We start from the raw sequence: 22,612 nt of genomic DNA, 5'->3' as shown, positions 1-22,612 counted from the left end.
TCTTTCCTCAACATTAAAAAAAAAAAAAAAGTGTGATTCTCACAGTTTCATAAACTCCAGTTCTTATAGCATTTTCTTTCTTGAAATCCAAACCTGTAGTAATGTCCTGACTTAAAGCTGCAGGCTGGTGGAACTGCTACTGCTGCTTTACCTCTTCAACAATGGTGCTTCCCTCCTTATTTCTCAGTACTCCCCTGCACATCTGACCATCAGGTTTGGATATGGACCAAGCAAAATACTACAGCAGGAAGCTACTGCTGAACCATTTGAAAAGATCAGTCTCCTCCTACATCAGAAAGGGCAGTGCTGCCCTGCATGGTGGAGCACAGATGTGGGCATCCCTACAGAAGCTGCACCAAACAGACAAAAATGCTGCATTACTTTCTGCCATTAGCAAAATTCCTCTTTATTTTTAGTAACTATTCAGGTCTCATTGCTACATCACCCTAGTATCTCAAGGTCTGTGCTATGGCTCTCTAAGGAAAACCAAACACCAGGAAATCAATCAGCTGTGCTTAGCAATGGTCATGTCAGTCAGCTCAACACAAACAGATTAGGGCTGATTTTGTTTATGTTTACTCCAACACCAAGACCTTCCCAGCAGCCAAGAAGGAGCCAGTCTGTAACCAAAGTGAGAGTGGTCACACCAGCAGCCTGCTGGATAAGCCTGGACTGCCACTTCTTGGGGGGAGAGTGAGGGGGGTGCTGTAAGCTGCCATCACAGAGCTGCATCTCCTACCACAGACGGGCACAGGAAATTAAGACCCGAAAAAAGATCTGAAAGCCACCACTGCCCTGTGCACTGGTCTGAGAACACAGATGGCATTATACCACCCAAAAACTTGGCTGAGGAGTGCTAGACAAAGTCCAGCACCAGGAAACATGACTGGGTAGTGCACATCATAGGTGAAAAGGCGAGCACATCAGCAGCCTCTTCACTGAAACCTGCTTTTGGGGCAGCAGGCACAGGCAAGATAAGCACAGGCTGTCTGCCTATCTGGATTGGAGATCTCACACTTTCATGTGTTCAAGTATGCTTTCCTTTACCACAACAGATGTTTCATGATATTTCCTGTACACCAAAGTAGAGAAACTTTGTTTTCCCCCTCCCCTGCATGCAGCAGGTGCGGGACTCCCATGACAACACTGATCTCAGCACTCCAGCACGAGAGGTGTCCCTGTCCTGCCTCCAACCTCCTCAGAAAGGCTATGCCCTGGCAAAGAAAACTCATGATCTTCAAGTATTAGTACAGGTACTGTGAACCCTGAAATACAATTTTAGATATATATACACAGAAAACTTCTACATATTCAGCTCAGTGTTTGTCATTTCTCATTTTTCAGTGCCCAGCAAAAACCACTCTGAAAAATTTAGGACTTCATGTAACAAAGAAAAACTGTTAATCATCCTGCTGCCAAAAAAAACATTTTTATTGAGATTCTCAGAAATGGAACTCTATCATACCATCTGAAGTGTATTATAGCAGATTTTCACAGGCAGCAGCTGGAATTAAGTACATACCTTTCCATTTGGTATTTTTCACTTTGCAGCCTTAATCTAATTTCTTTGAAGACACTCAACTATTGTTCTGGCAGAAGCATAAGGAATAATTTATAGCAAAGCCTCAAAATTTTAAGTCAGTGGGAGTTAAACACAAGGCCTTAAAAAATTCTAGACCCTATCTCAGAAGCTATGTAAAATATTTTTCCCATTAGCACTTTTCACATCTAAAATTTCAAAAGCCACTGCAGACATTTACATCTACCATTCACAGACTTTTTATTGGGAATCTTTCTGAGATTCATATTACATAACTCAGCTGTGGTAAGTACTTGAGAGCAATTAATCACTAGGGAGATCACATACACATCTTCAGTAAAATTTACTTAACCGAAGTGAAAAAAAGCATTTGTGCCTTTCCACATAAATCCTCAGATGTACCTTGAAGCAATTTTAGTATGTACATCACCATCCTTTACCAATTTATGTGGAAAATCTATTCTTCTACTTGTTTGCAAGAGGCTGCTATAATTAATCAAAACAGGGCTTTTTGAGGAAGGCTTTTCAGGACTGTTATAGCAGAAAGATTCCAGCCCAGGCATTAATCAGCACAGTAACAAGAAGACAAGCTGGATTTGAAGGGGCAAGCATGTCTCTGGGCACACACACAGCCATGCAGATGAACAGGAAATCCAAGATATCTTTGGGCCACTGCAATACTGATCATTAGAGAAGGTACCTTTATGATGAGTTCCTACAGCACTAAAATAATAGAAACACTAAATTCATACAATGCTGGAGTAAAAATCAATGTCTTGCATTTAAAGGTCTATGGAATGTTACAGGAAATAATGCAATTATTTTCCTTTATCCACTAAAGTCATCTTAATCATCACAATTATCCCAAGTCTGCAAAACACCAGGCACTCCTACTCCCTTCCTCCTCAGATCTGGTGGATAGATTTGGCCACCAGTGCCCTATGCATCAAAGCCAAGCAGATCAAAGTACAGTTCAACAGAAGGCAAGCCAACTCCAGCCAGATCTTGTGCAACCTATGAACTGGAAGGCAGCTTAATCCATTGGGATCTCCTGTTTCACCAGTACTGAGATGAAGGCTCTGATATTAGTTTGTATGGACGTGGCAGTTGACCTTTGAGTTTTCTTTGTTTAACTGCAAAATGGGAATTCAAAGACCTTTTGAAAATTGCAGGTGAGAACACCTTCAGCTTAGTTATGGACCACACCACAACAGCCCCATCTCTGCTGTGGCTCACTTTGAAGCATCAGCCTTCAAGGAAGGGATGATGCTCTTCCATTTAAGGATGGTACTTTCATACAGAGGTTTCTCACTTCTTTGTGCATCAGCCCATTATTCTCCACCCACAAATTCAGTACTTCCAGTTTCCATAATCAAGATCTGTCTCTACCAAGTCTTGCAGAGGAAGAACTCTTCAAGCAAGCCTCAATAACTCTAGAGGAGATCTTGCAAGGTTACAGTTCAAGACTGCTGTAATTACCAGAGATCTCATAGGGATGCTGGCAACCATGAGCACTCCCATCATCTGTAGTACCCATAGGATTTACTCCACAGCACTTTAACATCTGTTGATTCTTCACATTCATTTTGGTTTTTCCTTAAAATGCCCTCTAGCAAAATAAGTGACACACCCTTCCCTTTCTATGTTTATTTTTCTTTCAGAAACAAACCAACCCCCCACTGGCAACACTAAGACAACACACGAGAGTCTAACTTGACTTAGAGACAAAGACAGAACTTCTTTAGTTCCACGGGATTGATGCCTGCCTCATGCTAACTTTGTTTCATTTCAGTCCTCCCTTTCCATTTGTGCCATCTGTTCTGGTAACCAATTTACCTTTTCCATCCACAGCAAAACAGATTAATTAATTATGCACAAAGGAGGCAGCTAGATGAGCTTTAAAGGTCTCTTGCAATATAGACTAGCTTATGATATGACAGCACAGGTAGCCACATTCCCCCATTTTCTGCTCTCAGGACCCCCCAGGCCGCTGGCAGAAGCCCAGCTGGGAGCCAAGTGCAGCCCAGCACAGCAGGGCTACAGCTCTACAGGAGTCCTGCTCTAACACCACACTCAGTACTGAATATTAATGAAGCTTGATCAAAAACATAAGGGCCATCCCTAGTTAGGGGGAACTCTGCTTTCAGATTTCAGTATTGCAAAATACAGTCTCCAGAGTGCTCCTGGATATATCCCTGCTCAGGGTGCTACTTCCACTGCTGCTAAATCCCTCTCCTCCCAAAACAATTTCTCTGTTTTTACAGTATTTCAGTGAAGAAGGAGCTCTGCAAATTTGACAAAAAGCAAACTTGTGATAGCTAGAGGTACTGAAATAAATGGAAAGATGGAGGGGGATAGGGCTCAAAAATGTTTTTTTATAAAAAAAGCAATTTTTAAAAAATGTGCCACAATATACACTAAGCAAGCTGGAGAGAGAAGACAAAAGGAATACAAGAGCATTTCCTATGCAATAGATAGGCAAGATGTTTATCTAAAACATTACTTCATTAGGAAACACTGGGAGACCTCCTCCCAGTGAAGGAAGAAAAACAGAAAAAACCCCCAAAACTTACCTACACACTTTTGACTTCTCCCTCTCTCCTACATCCTCACTATTATAAACAGACTCCCAGAGTGCCAGGCTCAGCATTTTTGTCTCCAGAAGCAGCAGACCCTTGCCTATGAAGGCAGAGCTCAGTGTAAGGATGGACTGGGGGAGGGAAGTTTCAATATTACAACCCATCCATCAACCACTTCTATAAAGCTCTTTTGTTCCAAGTTCATGCTTAGCAACTCAAGGTCAAAACTGATGTTGGAAAATGCAAATTGTGAGTCAACCCAGGCTTTCACCCCATGTGTCTTCTTGACCTAAAACACAAACAAGAAATAGGCAAAAAGAAGTTTTAGCTACATGATATGTTTATACAAAAATGTGTATTGGGGAATACCAACAAACCAAAAATTACTGGGGGTTAATCTACACTACTACTGATACAGATTAGAGAAACAAAATCAGAATATTAGCATTTAGGATAAAAGGTCCTTACTTTTTTTGTTTCTTACACTTTGGGCAATCAATTTCACCTGGTAGGGGCTTTTCTGTTTGTTTTTTCTTTATTGTCTATTGGGATTTGATTTTTTTAGTTTTCAGTTGTTTTTTTTGTTTTCTTTGAGGGAGACACACACAAAGTTTGATTGAAAGCACCACAGGGAAAACTAACTGGTTGAAAAAACCCCAACCTTTTCCTTTCTGGTACAAAACAAAGGAACACATCTCTATTAGCCTTTGTCTTTAAGAAATCCTGGGTCAGATGTTGGCAGCCTTCACAAAGAAGAAAAATAGTAGGTATTACCAATAAAAAGCAAGGGTTTCATTGCAGCCAAGAAAACAGGATGTATTCCACAGGCTATAACTATTCTTCTTAGAAACACAATACGGGGAGAAAAAAAAAAAAAAAATAAAAAAAAATCATTCATTACGCTCAAATACTTAAGAGCAGACTTTTCAGTGAACCCCATTTTTGCAGGATTCCATGGCAGAAAGCAACAGAGGTGCCAAATACCTGAGATTACAAGCTTATCCAGTGGATATTTCCCAGAGGTGCTGTAACAAAAATCAATTTATATGGACAACAGAAAGACAGTGTAAGGGAAGAGAACTCTGACATGGAATTCTGATCTAGCATTTAAAATCTCTTAATTTTAGATGATCTGGCAGTCTTTAGAATTGTCATCGCAAAACTTTCTTAGAGTTTTATTCCAAGAGCTTACATATAACATCTTTCATATGGGAAAAGTCCTGCCAAGAGCTTTAAATATAGCTGTATTGAATGCCAGTTTGGCTTCCTCCATGTGAATTTGGACAATTTTAACAAGAGTTTATGAACTTGCATTGGGAAAAAAAAATGTATAATGATAGTTTGCCATCCACCCATGTAAGCTGTAAGTTATGTAAAATACCAGATAATTCTGCAGTCTAGCAAAAACATTATAAAACAAAACCATTTCTCTCCAATAGCTTTGATTCGGCCCTTAAATCACAACTTTCTTCTAAAGAACCATCACACTTACACAGTCCTGGCAATTAAGTCAGCCCAAAGGGTTGCTTACTTAGGGGAAGGATAGGAAAATGTGTTTAATTAGCAGCAACTCAGGCTGCTGAGGAACTCCTTTATTTGATCAACTGCTGCTGTGGATGATCAAAAAGGTGTTTCCTGTAATTCTCATTGGAGCTCGCTCGCTTGCCCAAGCAAGATGAAGAACAGAACTATATGGTATGTTTTCCATCCTCCTCAATAAAGCTCCCATCAACCAGCAAAAAATAGGGTACTGTAGTAATGTAACCTAGATCCTAGACAGTTTCCAAAAACCCAGCCAAGGATCTTTGTCAGAATTTCAAAGAGAAGCCGCCGCTGAAATTCTTAAGCATGCGGAAGGGTTGTTCAGGACTTCTCCTGCAAACAGTGAATGCTTTTCACTCCCTAAGAGATTGTTGCCAGCAGGATCTGTAAGGTGAGACACTGGAAACTGTTTCCACTTTCTCCACTGAAGACAGTTTCCATCTTTCTGAGATCAAGTTTATTACCTTGCCTTGCAACAGAAACAACAGGTATTTTTATGGGGAGTATTAAAGCTCTTCCCAAGAAGCACTGTAAGGCCAGAAGTCCTCAAGTAAATAATTATAAGTAAAAATAAAAAAAATATTATTTTCAGTTTTTAGAATGTGATTTTTTTGCTCCCAGCTCTATAACTTGATTAACTAATACCTTCCCTTGCCCATCCTTTTTCTAATAAATGTGCTAAGACATAGACACAGTTTAGGAATGGTGTTTTCCAGTACTGCTGCTAAAACCACACCCCACTGCTTGCTCTCCTCTCACTCCAACTGGAAGCACAGGTGGAGATGAGAACAATCTACTAGAAAGAGCAATGAGATAAGAAAATGAACAGCAGCAATATTAATAACCAGAGGTATAAGACAAAGAACTATTTACATGGAAAACCCATGACAATAAGCAAATACCAGACAGCTTCTCTTGCCACCTTTTCTTAATTAGGAGAACCCCATTTCCCCAGGAGAGAGAGAGTAAGAGTGAATCCCTTCCCCCACTGCCTGCAGCAGTGGCCTGAGGTAGTTCACAATAACATCTGGTCCTGGCCACACACTCTCACATTTAAAATTACCCTGTCCTGGCCAAAACCAGGACACACATTTACCAAAGGCCACAGAGTACCCCAGCTCTCTTGATCAAGTTGTTCATGCTGTGTCCCATTAGTACCTCTCCTGGACAGCCTTCCAGTAAGGAGAGTTATTTGTGCTCATGGTTATAAAGCCTTGAGACAAGAGGCAATGAGAACAAACTGCAATGCATAAAACTCCATTTAAGTGTATGGAAAAGCAAGCTTTACTATCAGGGCTGTGATTGCTCCATCCTTGGAGATACCCAAAACCCAAATGCACAGAGCCCTCAGCACTTGGCCCCACTCAGCCTGTCCTGGCCACAGCCAGAAGGAAGTGACCAATAACTCAGTGTCCAGAAGGAGTGTGAAGTGGGGCCCCTCAGGGTCCATACAGGACCAGTTCTGTCTAATGCCATCAGTGACACAGATGAAGGGATCAAGGGCACCCTCAGCAAGTTTGCAGATGACACCAAGCTGAGTGGTGTGGTTGATGTCTCTGAGGGGCGGGATGCCATCCAGAGGATCTGGATAAGATCAGCACATGGACCCATGGGAACACTATAGGTTTACCCTTCGGTTGCAATGTCTCAAGACAGGACCTTTGGTGACTACTCAAGCAGCCTCAAGGACTTTTCCTTGAAAAGTTTCATTCTATTCAAACTCACTGTCTCAACTTCAACAACAGCCACCAAGGTAGGGGGAGAAAGGTAACGCAGCACATGGCACACAGGTAAAGTATCTTTTACAGCACCCTGTAAGTGGAGGCTGTGCTCTTGTGCTAACCATGACCATGCAGGACTTCCAGGCTGACAATGAGAAAGACTCTGCTCGCTTCAGTGTTCACATAGAGTTCACACCCATGCTTGCTATTTGGGGCTGTCTGCCTTTTGGCAGTCAGTCACTTTTCCAATTGGCTGTTTCTGTTAAAAACTGAAATATTCTGGGGTTCTCCCTAATAAATTCAAAGTTCTACTAGAGATATACCCGTGCTTTCATTTGTCTTCAGGATTAAATTTATTCACATTTTTATAAACCACTAATAACAACAATCTAAATTAGAAATACCATATGTGCATAGACATAACCAGTGATAAAACCAGTGGAGCACAAACATGCCAAGCTGACAGGAGCTCAAATGAAGACAAGCTTTTGTCTATCGTGACCTAATTCGTTTTTCTGCCAGTTGCACTACACAACGCATTTAAATCATTTAAATATTTGATGCGTTAACCTGCAGCATATTATCTCTATGTACAATGCTAAATTACCCACTCTTCATCCTACCTTTTACAAGCTGCAGCTATTCCCAGACTGCAGCAAGTTTCACAATTTGTCAGCAAAGTTACTAACAGTAAAAAAAAATGTTATGTAAAGAAAAAGCTACTGTATTTTACGAGCTGGAAAAAGGGGTGGGAGAGGAAAACATGCTCAGTTAGAGCAACAGGGTCAAAACAACACGCCTTGAAGAGCACTCCCCTCCCATGTTGCATACCACACTTTTCAGAGGGGACATCACAAATTACAGAATTCAAGCCAAACTCAGCATTGAGTGGGAGCAGGCAAGATAATAAGCACTGCAGATGGTTTTAGTCTTCATTACCATCCAGTAGACACAATGTCTCTGTAACAGATATGGACAAACAGAGCCTTTTGTAACATGACAAACTAAAAAGCACCAAGAGCTCTATGTTTTTTGTGGTATTCTTCACCTCAGGCAAACACTGTGGATTTCTAATTACCTGCTCTTCCTCTAGACCTCAAAAAAACCCATAACTATTGTGAAACTTTGAGTTCTTCAAAACAGACCTTTTTAAGCCACACTTAACTAAATTACCATCTTCTGGATTCACTCATATGTGTTATGACTAGACTCTCTCAGGGCAAAGAGCCTTCTAACTCACACTCAAATCTGCACTGTGGCTGTGCTGTGTGCCTCCTAATGTTTTAAGGAAATTTGTTATCCTGAACAGGCCAACACTGCAGTTTAACCTTCCTTCAGGATAAGCAAGCACAGTCTCCCTCCTCTCCACGCAGATTTGGAGAAAGGCAGCCTTGTCCTACCACTGACCATCAAGACAAGGCAGGGCAAGAGAACTGACTCACACTTGTCTTGTTTTCTCCAGCTTTCCTCTCTTCCTGAAGGTAAAGATCACGATTATAGATTACAACTCCACGTATGTCGTAATTATTATATAATTATAAGCGCAACAGTAATTTCAAAATCAACAGCAATAACGTATTTCCATTGAACCCACCCCTGTTGTGATCACACTTGCCTCCCCAGGACGAGGCAAACCCTGTGCCACGCCAGCTGGGACTCCAGGAGCGGAGCAGAGCCCCTTGGGCTGGCGTTGCAGCGCCGGGGCTGAGCCCAGCTGCACCCCAGCGGGGTCAGGGCCCCTCCAGGGACTGCTCCTGCAGGGCTCAGCTGCCCAGCCTGCCCAACAGGACTGCCAGGGCAGCAGCACAGACACCAGGAAGGGTGTTGGCCACACCAAGATCTGTTGCCACACCAGTTTCCCACATCTGGGTTTCCAACACGGTCACGAATGCAGCTGGTACAAACCTTTCAGTTCTAACCCCATTATCACTCTTCTGTTTCCTACCATAGCCATTCCCTACAGCAGTCAGCCATGCAGAATGAGTTTATGGTAATTGTATTTATGAATTAAAATAATCTTCTATCACATACACATCATTAAAGTTAGCAGGAGGAACCACATAGTGACTACCTACCTTTATTTTAATAGAACAAGGAAAAAGCTCAATGAACAACTTTTAGAAAACTGCATCTAAACTAACACATCAAGACAAATTTATGAACATTACTGTATTTTCATTCTTTCTTCCTCATTACAAATTTAGAACATACTTATTTCTTTCTCATATTGAACAAGAGTAAAGTTCACATAAGAAGGCCTCCATGTTTCCAATACTACAAATCAAAATAGTATGAAGGATGCTATAACCATGTACTTTATTGCATTACTCTTCATATACACATGACCATATATCTTCAATCTTACAGAGTGGTCATTTTCAGAAATTCTTAGGTTCTTGGACTTTTGCAAAGAAATATTTTTCCATGTCTAGGACATATACTGGAGGGAGGAAAATAATTCAAAATTTGAGTAGAAAGGATTTTATTTGCATCATGTCCAGAATAATAGGTGATGGATTTTGCTGTGTTATCAATCAAATTTTGCTTGTGCTATCTTTCTTCTAAATTGAAGATCAGTTAATGAAAAGTTTTATATGAGCTTGTTCTTATCTCCTAATAGCTGGGTTCTTTTGTCTACTTCAAAATGTTTTAGGCATGTCTAAGGACAATGTGGCTAACAACATTTTGATATTTACTTTTTAACTTTTAATGATGCTGCATTAGCCAAGCGTCACTTGGTTTCTCAGTCACTCCAAGCAGATTCAATTACTCACCATGAACTAGATACTAAACAGGAAGGGAAAGCCAACACCACTTGCTTGGAAGCTCTTCCCTTCCATACAGCAGGAACAAAAGGTGCCACTAGAGATAACCCCCAAAGCACTCATCTTGGGTCCTGCTGAGCTTCCTGTAAGCAAACTCCATCTGCTGCCAAAAGCTAAAACTTGCTAAAGTAGAAAACAAAAGACAGATACCCATTCACAAGGAGAAAGAGTGGCCTTGCCTTCTTACTCAAACCCAAGATTTTGAGAAACTTTACAAATGTAACAGCCAGACACAAAGAAAGTATATTAGCCAGTGAGTAAGATCTATCCCACCACTTAAAAGCTGACAAGAGCTCTTCTGCAGCCAGCATTTTAACACAAAAAAAAAAAAAAAAAATTTAAAAAAAAATTTGGGAAGCCAAGAAGAAGAGCACTTAAGTACAACACGTTATCATTTCAAACATACTGTAGAAGTGTCCTGTTTTTGTTTTCCAATCGGTTGCTCAACCAGGAAAAAAAAAAAAATCCCACTATTGTCACTGGTACTCAATATGGTTGAAATCATTATCATTTTTCCATTATGATTAACATTTGCATTTAGTGCTAGTAGAAAAACCTAAGTGGCTCAGTTCTTCAGATAGCATCCATAGTTCCAATATACTTCAGGAGGCAGCTGTTCTAGTCCTAATCTCTGAAAAGTAGGAGCTAAGTTAATTAAAAAATTACGATCTTAGATTAATCAAAATTTGGTTAGCTAGACTACAGTCTGATTACAGTAAAAGGAATGTCCAATCAACTGACTTAACCTTAACAGATCTACTTGTTATCAAGATGTCAAATTTCAAATTAAAACAGAGCTGCTGCTCACATTAGGGAAATTAAACTTACTGAAACATTAAAATGCCCTCTAAGTTTGAAAGTTATAAGAACTCAGCCACAGACACACACTGAACTCAGCTCCTTTGAGGGTTTTTTTATTTCAAGTCATAACTTGATGTTCTCACTTCCATCACTGTAAAGGTGTAAATGATTGTGCTGTATACTCCTATAGCAGAGCAATGGACATGTTTGGAAGGGAAGCAATAAAAATGAAGAAAGGGGCACACTCAGTTATTATGGGGCTATCCACTGTGCCACAACCCCAGGCAGGAGGGCCTTGCACTGGGGCTAACACCAAGGGGTTATGAAATAGAGGGGTGAGAGGGTGTCAGGAGAAAGCCAGAAGCTCCATCAAATTTCACCCTTCCCTGTCTCTGTCTCCCATCTCCTCACCTCCTTCCTCACTAATCCAACCAGCCATCAGGCCTGCAGAGGAGTTGCATTTGAGGAAGGCGAAATGCTGAGTTTTAACAAGTGACAGGGGTGGCGAGGTGCAGAGCAGACACAAACTGTCACAGCTCAGAACAGGGAGAGGAAGCTCAGAGCACACCTGGGCTGGGTGAGGAGTATAAACTACAAGAAAATTAGAAGGAGAAAATAAGAAGAAAATTTAAGAAAAAAAGAATCAGGTCTTAACCTAAAAACTGCTTAGTCCAGTGGCTTCAACAGGGTAACTACTCAGAAGAGTGACAGCAAAGCAATTACTTAGTTTTGCCTCTCTCTGCAGAAGTAACTTGCTTGCAGATTGCACAGTGCCCTAAGCTCAATCACATTCATTGGACCTTAAACATTTATATTCAAACTACTCCAAGTTCTAAAAGGGAAATGAAATCTCGTATGCACAATGCTGATTAAAGGACAAGAGGCCAATAAATAAATAAATAAAACTAACTTAACTTAAACCACTATAATTTACAAATGACAAAGAGAAAAAAACCCATGACAGCCTGAAGCAGCCCTGACCAACTAAAATATTAAGTACAAACAACTTGCAAAATCCACCCACATTAATCTGTGCTAAACCCACAGGTAGCAAAATATTTTTTTCTGTTCTCTTAAGTGGCATGACATACAGGCTTTCTGGAGACTGCCATCCAGCCAGCAGGTTTCCTATCCAGCCTACAGCCAAGAACAACATTTAATTAGCATGTTTAATTGATCTTGTTAACTGTTAGGGTGGACAGCTTTGATCTCGCCTGCTGATAGCTAGTTTAGGACTACAAAAGAAACTGGGGCTTTGCATAATTGCCAAGCCTTCAGTGTGTGTCTTTTAATTCCTTCTTTTCCCAATCCCCCTTTCTGTTTCTGCTGCACTAGTGCTCCGGATAACAGGAAGCAAAGAACATACCATCATTTATTTTACCATTTATTTGTGCATGCAGGAGAAAAAAAAGGAAGATGAGGAAAGGGAAATTGCTGCTCCTTCACCCAGAAACAGAGGAAGAGGCCAGAATTACCACAGTGAATCTGGCCTGGGCAACATTAAATGAAGCACCCCATGGCTGAGGGCAGCCAGCACCAAACACTTCAGTGGAAGATGAAGGAAGCACTAAGCATGTGTAGGATAAGCTGCTCCCAACCTCCTTGAAAGCCTGATCCCACTTTCTGTTGATTAGAGGCTGATTTAAATTCCAGGACAGAGGGTTTGAGGAATTTCAGTGGCTTTCCACTGTGTTGTTTTATGTTTGTTAATAGGCTCATCCAAAAAATCCTTCTTGTGCAGGAGATTCATATTAGCTTAGAGAGAAGCCCACAAGACCAAGATTACTAGCTTGCACTCAACCAAGATGGGACTGTGCCAACACTAATAGGAAGAGAAACTTCTGAGGACATTTTAGTGCATCCTAAAATATCTAGCATCCTCCAAAATAGAGCCTAATTGAAAACAACTAAATACAAGTATGTTTAATTCATTAACTACCTCTCCTAAACACTGTTTTCCTGAATGATCAAGCCAATCATAAGTTCTGTGGAAATAAATGTTCCTAGGTGGTGTATAATAGGTTCTGAGCAATGTACAAAGCAGCTCCACATTTCAGCCAAAGAGTGTCAACTGTTTTCAGAACAGCAAGCCAAACCCTCATCAAACTGAATTCAGCTGGAGCTTTGCCACTCAGCAGGACAACGACTTGGCCCACCATCCCCATGGGAAATCTTTTTCTAACTCAGACTTTCTTCCTGCTTATTTCAAACAAAATCTCCTTTGGATCAGGTTGAATTTCCACAGATAATTAGTCTTGCACTAGCTAAATAAAACAAGAGTTATATTGCTTCTGAGCAGCAAACTGAATAATTACAGGAGGGTTAAAGAGAAAATTTCTTCTTTTCTTTCCCAAAGGGAACTTAGGAATTAACTGTTTAACATGGTTGAACTTTGCTGTAGAATCTTCGTATTCAAGCAACAGAGAGAAGCACCACACTGCAGTCACCTCAAGCATCTGCAATCATGGATGGGCTGTAGTTCCCAAATAGTGCTAGAGCAGAGTTCCTCACCTAAAAGTCTGTCTTTCCTCACCAAAGCTTTCTCATGAGCACACTGTGGTTTTGGTGGTTAATTTGGGGACTTTGGTTGTGGTATGTTTTGTTTTCTTTCGTGGGGGTGTGTGCTGTTTGGCTTTATCCCTAAACCTTTTTCTAAAGAAGGTTTCTTCTTGTTGCTGCAGGATGATGAATATCTTGTATTCTCTGTCCTTACACCAGGAACTATAGAAAGCCAGCCAGCCCCTTCATCTCCTGCCTACTGCTGATACTGTCTCAAATAATGCTCACTTTTGGTGGCTTGGGATGGAGGAGGGGTTTCCCTAGGAATAAGCTGAATAAAGCTTCCTGTTCAGCTAAAGCAGGAAATGTGCTCCAGTACTGCCTTGCACACAAAGAGTGGAAAATACTTACTAAACAAAATAGCAGGAGATGAAGTGTAAACTGGATTGTCCTTCCATCATGCAGACAAATAGAAAGCCATACTCCCCACGCCCCCAGCTCTCCTGCATTAATGTGCATAAACTTGGACAGGAAAAAAAAAAAAACAACAAAAAAACCATACATATGTATAGATATTATGCATCAAAATAAAATTATTATGCTGTGCCTTTAAAATCAAACACTGAAGGACTTTAATCAACACTAATTAGGAGGTAGCATTTTTTCCCTCACACAGAATTGGTTTCTTTTTGTTAAAACAGGAGGTGCAACTGGCCAAACCCCATCCTGCTAGAGCAGACACTGAACCAGAAGTTGTCATTAGGTTAACCTCCCAGCATCTCCCTCAAATCATCTCTTCAGAAAGACTTTAAAATAAACAGCAGAGAAGATGGAAGGGACAGCCTTCCATTCTGTCAAACCATTTGGATTTACAGAAAATAACAGCAATAATGTTTTTTGCATAAGTAACAGCAGATGGCAGAAGACAAATATTAATGGAAAAAATGTCCTTCTTCATGCCCTACAAAAACAATGACTGTTTAAGGCCCCACAGCATTTCCCAAGAGCTGGCCTTCTAATTCATGCAAGATTTCTCTGCAGCCATCATATGCCTTTTGATGAGCTCTGATCACTTCAAAGAGGCACTTGTCCTCACCCACCCTGATGTTTAAGAACAAAAAGTGATGAAAAACTGCATCACCTGATGCTAGGTCACAGCTACAGATGCACACTGCTAGAAAATAAAAAGCTGTTAGGCAAGTCCCGTGGTGTAAAACACATTATGGCAGCTGGATGCTGGAAACATATGACAAAACATCATGTAAAACAGCAACACACATAAGCTTAATGAAAACCTGATGAAAGACTGTTTTCAAAAATACTGAATCTAATTAATTCTCTAGACGTGGCTAGTGCAGCTGAACTGAAGGTCACAAGTACTGCATATTACACTTGAATTTTATGAACTACCTTGAGCCATTAGTGCCTCCCATCACCATGAGTTATAAACCAGTCATCAGCCCACAGGGCCATGTCTTACCATATTTTGATGTCCCTTCTTGTAGCACAACACCCTGTTCATTATGCAAAGCTCAAATACACGTCAGGAAAACATTTTACTAATTGGCCTTAAAAATAGCCTTGTATTGAAACTGAGTCAAGCACAAGTTTCTCAGTAGGGGGGATATAACCAGAAACTTCTCTACCACTCTAAACAAAAAGTTAAAGAGAGCTAAACCAAACAAGAGAAAGCAGAGTCATTCTAGTGAGCCCTTGAAAACTCAACCATCACCAAGACTACATACATCTGAAAGCTACCTTCAGAGTTCTGAAGCAGACACAAAATTAAACTCTTCAAATATGTGCGGCACACCAGTACAAAATCCTCAGAAAGGAAGCCTTGCAGCTGAAGGGCATGGCAGAATTCCAGAGATGGGGAAGTTTACTCCTAGTAAGGGTTGCAAAGACATAGCACCTACTGCACTACAGCACATCTTTAGCCAGTTTGCCACATCAGGAAGTTCTCTCCTGTGTGGAGCAGTGAATGGATGTCCTTGAATAATGGATTCACTTCAGAATACTGGGGAGTATGTAACAGAAGAGAAACAGAGATCATCTGAGACATATTTACCTATTTATACTCTAATATCCACATCTAGGAGCATATGGATCCTACACACACAAGGACACACTGTGCAGACAGACCAGCAAGCACAGTCAATGACTGCAGAGTGACTAACTGAAGACAAAGAGCTTTGTTCTGCCTGCTTTCCCTCCCTCACAGCCCTGTCCATGCTCAGCAAGGAGCAAACACTGAGGGACCCCTGCTATCTGAAGGGTACTGCATGTAAACTTCACTTTGAAACAAAACAGTGATGGTAAAAAAACCAACCAAACAAAAACAAAACACAAAAACCCCACACAATTTCAAAGTACATACTTTCCCAAGCACCACAGACACACACAGCATATCTTCTACCAGCTGCCAATCTACAGCTACTTCACAAAAAGTGGTTGTAACCCAGATTTGAAGTTTTCTAGTCCTCTTCTGGTCCTTCCCATACATCAACATGCTGGGATCTGAAAATATGCTCTGGGACATTTAGTTGCAAGGGGAAGTTATTGTCTGGGCCCCACAAAGAGAACAAAAGCCATTTATTCAAGTAGAAATTACCCGTGATTTGAAAAGCAGGTGTACAATGTCCTATCCCTTCATCCTGAATGCAAGAATTACTTAAGTCATCTGACACAATATCATACTGCACCTGTGTGTATACTTGTGCATCACAAAAGGTGCAGCAGTTTACAATATCTGCCTCACAAAAAAAGGTTTATGATTAGGAAAAATCTAGTAAATGGGAAAGCAATTATACAATCCTTGTTGTTCTTACAATCCTGCACCAGCAAACAGCTTTCTCCATGAGGCTTCAAAAATTGGAAGGAAAAATCCTCCTTGCTGTTTTTCCCAAACAAAGACAATATTATTAAACCATTCTCTTTGTTTTCCATATACTTCCCTTTAAACTTTCTTTGTCAGGAACAGGATTAAATTTACAGACAAGCCTTGATGGCTTGTATTACAGAGATTTCATGACTAACTGCAACTGAGCATCCTACCTGACCTCCTTGACCAGATTGCAGTATCTAGAAAGCCTATAAGAATTGCCATGGCTTTATGTACAACTTCATGTCAATATCCTCAGCCTATACATCAATTCTCAGTGACTGAACAGGTAAATAAAATAACCTTCTTCTACAAACAAAACAAAACACCCCAAACCAACAAACAACAACAAAAACCAAACAATCAAACAACCAAACTGGAAAACAAAACAAAAAAAGTGAGAACAAATAATCATTAATTCTCTCAGACTTATATGAACGAGATCTTTGATAAGTGAATATAGCAGCAGCAATGACATTTCAAGTGGCAAAACTGAATGAACAGCAGAGATGCCACTTATCAAAGAATTTAAAACCGAGCAGAGAAAGCAAAACACAAGAATTGTATCCAGTTTTGGGCAACACAATATCAAGAGCAAAGACAATCAAATTAAAAGCAATTACAGGCCTAGCCCGAAGAACTGAGTTATAACAACAACAACAAAAATTCATGAATCTATAACTTGTGCAGAAGGTGACTAAGAAAGAATACAATCACTAAGAGTCTGACAAATAAAATGTCAGGGTTTGCAAAGTGCAGCAGCAGCCTTATTTCACCCATGCCTTTATATACACTGCACCAGTGTATGGTAATCATCAGTGTCCTATTTAAACTGAGATTAATAAATAGGGCTTCCTATCAGGCAATCAACTTAACATACCACTATACTGCAGGTATCCCCAATAATAACACACTCATATTTCAAGTGTGACAGCACCATGCCACAGCAAATTAACATAACTATCTTGGCAGAAAAGGTTATACTTGACTTGGTGAGGAAGAAATGGTCCTTCAGCTTATCATTCAGTTATAAAGCACCTAAAAAAGTAAAACTGGTTAGCACAAAACTTTAGCCTCACACTTAAAAAGCACAAGGTTTGGTGTGGGTGATGAAGGTGTCCTCCTTCAGAGAAATCACATGCTCAAGTATACCATGAGGAGTAATTCTGCAATGAAACAGCTAAGTTATCCATACAGGGTTCATACCCTTTAAATCTTATTTCTGCAAGGCCTTCCTTATCAATTTTGCTCTTAAGTGTGCCATATAGAAAGTAAGCTTTCTGCTTCCATTGAAAAAGAAAACTGTCAATGGTCTCTGAGCAATATAACCCTATTTAGGATGGGCTAATACCTTATACAGCTGCCACAGAAGTTGCAACACAATTCTTTGGGTCCTGAATGTTTCCAGCACATTGAGAAAGCTAAGCTGATGTTGCAAGCCATCTCCCACATTGTGCCAGATGCAAGTTTTACTGGATCCTTTCCCCAAAGCTGGACCAAGTTCAGGAAAAAAAAACCACCTTTTCCTATAGCTCTGTGTAGGTGTACAATTAGTCACTTCTAAAGGCCACTTTACAGGCTCTGAAAGAAACTTAAGAACAGCCTCCCCATGCTGCCACTACTTAGGAATCTGAGGCAAAATCTGCATCTTGCCTGGGCTCCGTATGAAGTTGAAATTTCAAGTTTGAGATCAGCTCTGCACAAAGAGCAGAAGCTCGAGAGAACCGGGAGACACTAAACCAGCTGCAAAATACACCCAGGTTTCTATTTACTGAGGTCTTCCCATGCACATACAAAGGAATTAATCAGGCATGTGGGCTGAACTGTCAGAAGCCCGGCTGATCCCAAGTCTAGCGCAAACCCGGCACAAACATACAAACAAACTCCCCCGGGATCACAGCGCTCCCGGCTCCCGGTGCTGGCGGCCCCCGCCCCCGGCCAACCCTGTTCTTCCCGGTGAGCAAGGGCTCCGCACAGCAGCACCGGGGAGACACCGGCAGCAGCCAGCCCGGCACGGGCCGGGACATCCAGGGCCGGAGCCCCGGGACGGAGCCCGGGTGTCCCGGATGGGGATGAGCAGCGCCGGCTCCCTGGGCACCGGCGGGTCCGGGGGCGGCCGCCGCCCCTGAGCACGGGGAAAGAGAGACGGGGATGCTGAAGTTTCCCTCTTTCCTTTCCGTTTTCAAATAAATCACGAAGTAGAGCCCAGCCTGCCCCGCCAGCAGCCCGGCCTCCCTCCTGCCGGTCCGCCCGCTCCCGAGCCGCCCCGCCACCGTCCGGCCGAGCCCGCAGCGCCGGGGAAGATCGGTACTCACGGATCTTGACTTTGCGGTGGTCGAGGCGGGCGAGGAGCTCCTCCAGGGCGCCGAGGCGGCGCTGGAGCCTCGCGTTGCGGTGGCACAGGGAGTCCGCCTCGCTGAGGATCCCGCCGAAGATGTCGCCGGCGCAGCGGGAGAGGTCGGAGAGCTGCATCAGCAGCGACACCAGCGCGTACGAGCTGACCTGCTCCAGGGTCCCGAAGAGCGGCACCGCGCCGCGGCGGCGCCCGCCGCCCCCCTCCGCCGGCCCGGCGTGCTCCCCCGGCGCCGCGCCATCCCCGCCGGCCTCCTCCAACCTGCACAGCTTCAGCGGCTCCAGGGTCCGCAGCGGGAACGGCATCGCGGCCGGGGACGCGGGGCAGAGCGGGGCACGGCAGCGGCCGGGAGAGCTAGGCGTCCCCGGCGCGAAAAGTCTTCATCCGCGCAGCGGGCGCGGTGACAAAAGTTCAGAGAGAGGAGAGGGAGGGAGAGAGAGAGCAGCACAACAGGAATGAATCGGGCGGGCTAGGCGCTGCGGGGCTGGGGGCGAGCCGCGGCCGCCTGGGCGCAGGGGGAGCCCCGCGCGGCGCCCATGTGCGGGAGTGGCCCCGGAGGCGGGAGCGGCCCCGGGAGGAGCGAGGGACGGGCGGGGAGGGGAGAGGAGAGAAGAGAAGAGGAGGGGGAGCGGGGCGCAGCACCGCCGCACGGCGGGCGCGGGGAGAGAGAGCCCGGGCCGGCCGGAGACAGGAAAGAGCCCGGCTTTCTCTCCACGAAGTGAGGATGAGGCGGGGAGGGAGGGAAAGAGGAAGCGTGGGAGGGGGACTGAAGCGCCCTGGATGCGGCCACAAAGGAGGAAAGCCAGCCAGAGGAGGAGGGGAGAGAGAGCCCGGACCAGCTCCACCTGGGGAACCCCGCGCCGTTGCAGGCACTTTTCTGAACGCACCAAACTCCCAACCCGGAAAGCGAGAGCTGGAAAAAGAGGAGGAGGAGGGAAAGGAGGGGGGGGGAAAAACCTCCACGAACCTGGGAAAAGCAGGAGGCCGCCGCCTACCTGTGGCTTCCCGAACTGGAGCCTCACCCTGCCCGGCCAGCCAAGGTAGCTGCTCCCGGCCCGGCCCCGCGGCGCTAGGACCAGCGGGACTCCCCAGGGACAAGCCCGCCCGTCCGCATCCCCTGCTCGGAGAAAGGGGCCGAGAGAGAGAGGGAGCACGTCTCGCCTCAGCCCTTCCCCTGCCCTGCTGCGGGTCAGGCCAGAGGTGCTGCTCCAAGGTGGGGGAAGAAGAGAAGCCTGTCTGGGAACGGGGCGTTCTCTGCGGTTAATTTTTAGTAAGATTGACACTAAGGTAGGAGAAGAAAAGTCTGACCCGGGACATGGAGTGTGGCAGCACCAAACGTTGCACGTAATGCTGCTGTGGACCCAAGGCGGGTCCCAGCCGGAGAAGCCCCCACGCCCTGCCCGCGTAGGACACAATCAGCTCTTCATGGAGATGACGGCTCTAATGAGCTATTCCCCACAGAACCAATTTAGCCCACAAGCAACTGTCAACAGCTGCTATTTAATTTTAATTGGACAATGCCCTACTGGCTCTGGCTCCTGCTATATGATAAAGAGAGGAACCCAATCCCTCTGTTTTTGTGGGAAAGGGCCCTGGGGAAAAGTGGTTGTATAGTTCCTTCCTGCCTCATAGCTTGTTCTGGCTCCTGCTGCAGCTGATGAATACATGTGATGAAAGAAAGAGAATCAGCTGGAGAGGAAAGGTCCAGGGACATATCCACCCACGTTCATTAGCATCTTGAGGACACACACTTTTTGTAACAAAATATTCTGCATCATAGTATGTATCATTTGTAGCTTTAGCGTTCGTTACTTAAAAGAAACCTGAAGAAGACCATTTCACCCGTAGCGTGTCAGAAATTCCTTGGTGCATGGAGAAGTGTGGGGGCTGCAGACGGAGGAATTCAAACCAAGGCTTGGTGGCACACTCAAGATTAAGATTTACTGGAAAGGCTTGTAAGGGTGATAGTCATAGCAAAACTTGCAAGTCACTCATTCTTCTCTTACGTTAATCAAAGCAAGTTTCATCTTCAAGTTTTCCCTGGGGGGCACGGGGAGGAAGCAATGCCATCTAGCGTTAAAAAATAAAGGACAAAGCTTCCTTTCTTAACACCTCTGTCCAAACAGGTTACCAATGGATAACTTTGCAACTTGGAATGCTCCCACTGGTTTTGTGTCACAGACAGTACCACTGAGTGCACGTGTGCCATATTTATAGAAACTGATGAGAAGACCATGATGCAAACAGGCAAATGGTGTTTGATCAGAGGTTTAAGCACATAAGGAATCCAAAGAAATAATTTTCAATGGGGAAGCTGTCAGGATCGATTATCAGAGGATGGGAAGAAGTAATTTTGTTGAATTCTCCTGGTTTTATTTTGGCATGTAATGTATTCATTAATTCCTAGACATGTTTGTTTGGGGTAGTCATTTGATAAAAATTTCATCCTTCACCAGCATGTTTGAAATGAGAGGAGTGATTCTTTGTATATTTTGTTTAAACTATAAGAGTACCCTGAACGAGGTGGACTTCAATAAAAAACACAGTAGGAAGAAAGTGATCAAAGAGGTCAGTTAGGGTCTCAGCTGAAAAGAATCCACAGCAACACGTCTGCCAGGGTAGATATCATAAAGCTATGCGTTTGTTTGATTGGAAATTACTAATTTTTAAGTACAGTAATAGGTACTACTTTCAAAAAAGTACATTTACAGTCTGGTTTTTTTTTCTGAAAATGCAGATCACATCCTGATACTGCAAATATTTTTGCATGTTCTTATCTGTAAGCAGGAAAAGGTACTTAGAACAGATCTGAGCACAGGAAGAATAATAGCTAGAAATCAAAGCTTTAGACAACATCTAAATGCAGCAAGGAGCCTTAGCTACTGTAAGTGAATGGGATTTCACTGCCAGTGAAGTCTAGCTATTTCATTGGTTCGCATGTTTGCAAACTGCGAAATAAACTACTGTGACAGCTTGAATATTTCTGGTGGGAATAATGTATCATAAAAATAAGGTATTTTTAGGACTGCCAGTTAAACCAAGTTAAGAAATAAATCTGAATTTTAAATGCACTGATGTTCTTGAAATATTCAGACTCTCTGTGTTTATTTCAGAACAATACTTTTTTTTCTCATCAATTTATATGGTATGTTTTTCTGGGATGGGTTGTTACCACATGAAAGGTTCAGAAAAGAAAACAAGTGTAAAAAAAATGTACATATTGAATGACTGAAGATTGGTTAACTGAAACCAGTTAAGAGTGGCCTCAAAGCTTTTTCTTTCTGTGCAAAAAGAAGGGATATAGGAAAGAAATGAAGCTTAAATACTTACAAAGTTGGAAATTTAAAGTATTCATCATGCTGAAAAGGAAGCATTTAAAATTTCTACATTCAGCAGAAGTACTGACTTTCTCAGGGACACCCCATCTCCCTCAGGAAGCCGTTCACATTGTCTGTTTCTAGAGGTTATAACTGGGAAATGTTTCCTTTTCTGGCAGAGCTGTGAGGATGCTCCTGGCCCTTTTAAATCCTCCTGCAGGCCCAGGGGGGACACCGAGTCAAGGTAGGCACTGCTGGCTGCAAGATGACAGCTCCAGTGCTGTCCCTGCTGTCTGGCAGGGTGCTGCCCTAGGGTGAGCCATCCCTGCCCCTGGGTGAGCTCATCATGACCCTGTGTACTCACACAGTGCAGATTTTTGGCAACTGTGGTATGCAATTAGTGCGAGCAAGAAGCTGTTTTCCATGTAGCTGCATCCACTGGAGAAGGAGGTCTGTGAGCTCAGTGAGCAGCAGTCATTTCCACTTGCAGAGCTACGCCTGGCAGAGCTGTGACTTGGTGTTCTGGGTCTCACACCTCCAAATACCCTCAG

The 22,612-nt window shown here is 43.1% G+C and overlaps 1 protein-coding gene across 4 annotated transcripts in view; it reads right to left on the bottom strand.

Moving 5' to 3' along the window:
- The window catches only part of NHSL1 (NHS like 1), a 174,663-nt gene extending 155,507 nt beyond the window's left edge, over window positions 1-19,156 (bottom strand). For 2 of the 4 annotated variants that reach the window (XM_056488660.1, XM_056488661.1), the window contains exon 1: window positions 18,707-19,156. In XM_056488660.1, coding sequence (XP_056344635.1) covers window positions 18,707-19,049 — 343 coding nt within the window. In that variant the 5' untranslated portion in view covers window positions 19,050-19,156. The remainder of the gene's footprint in view (window positions 1-18,706) is intronic. The other 2 variants (XM_056488663.1, XM_056488664.1) reach the window with 1 other exon arrangement.
- Window positions 19,157-22,612: the final 3,456 nt, after the last annotated feature.

Source organism: Oenanthe melanoleuca, chromosome 3 (assembly GCF_029582105.1).
Source record: "Oenanthe melanoleuca isolate GR-GAL-2019-014 chromosome 3, OMel1.0, whole genome shotgun sequence".
NCBI lineage: Eukaryota > Metazoa > Chordata > Aves > Passeriformes > Muscicapidae > Oenanthe > Oenanthe melanoleuca.
The sequence above is the reverse complement of the archived record's forward strand: the minus strand, read 5'-3'. Positions and strand labels throughout refer to the sequence as shown.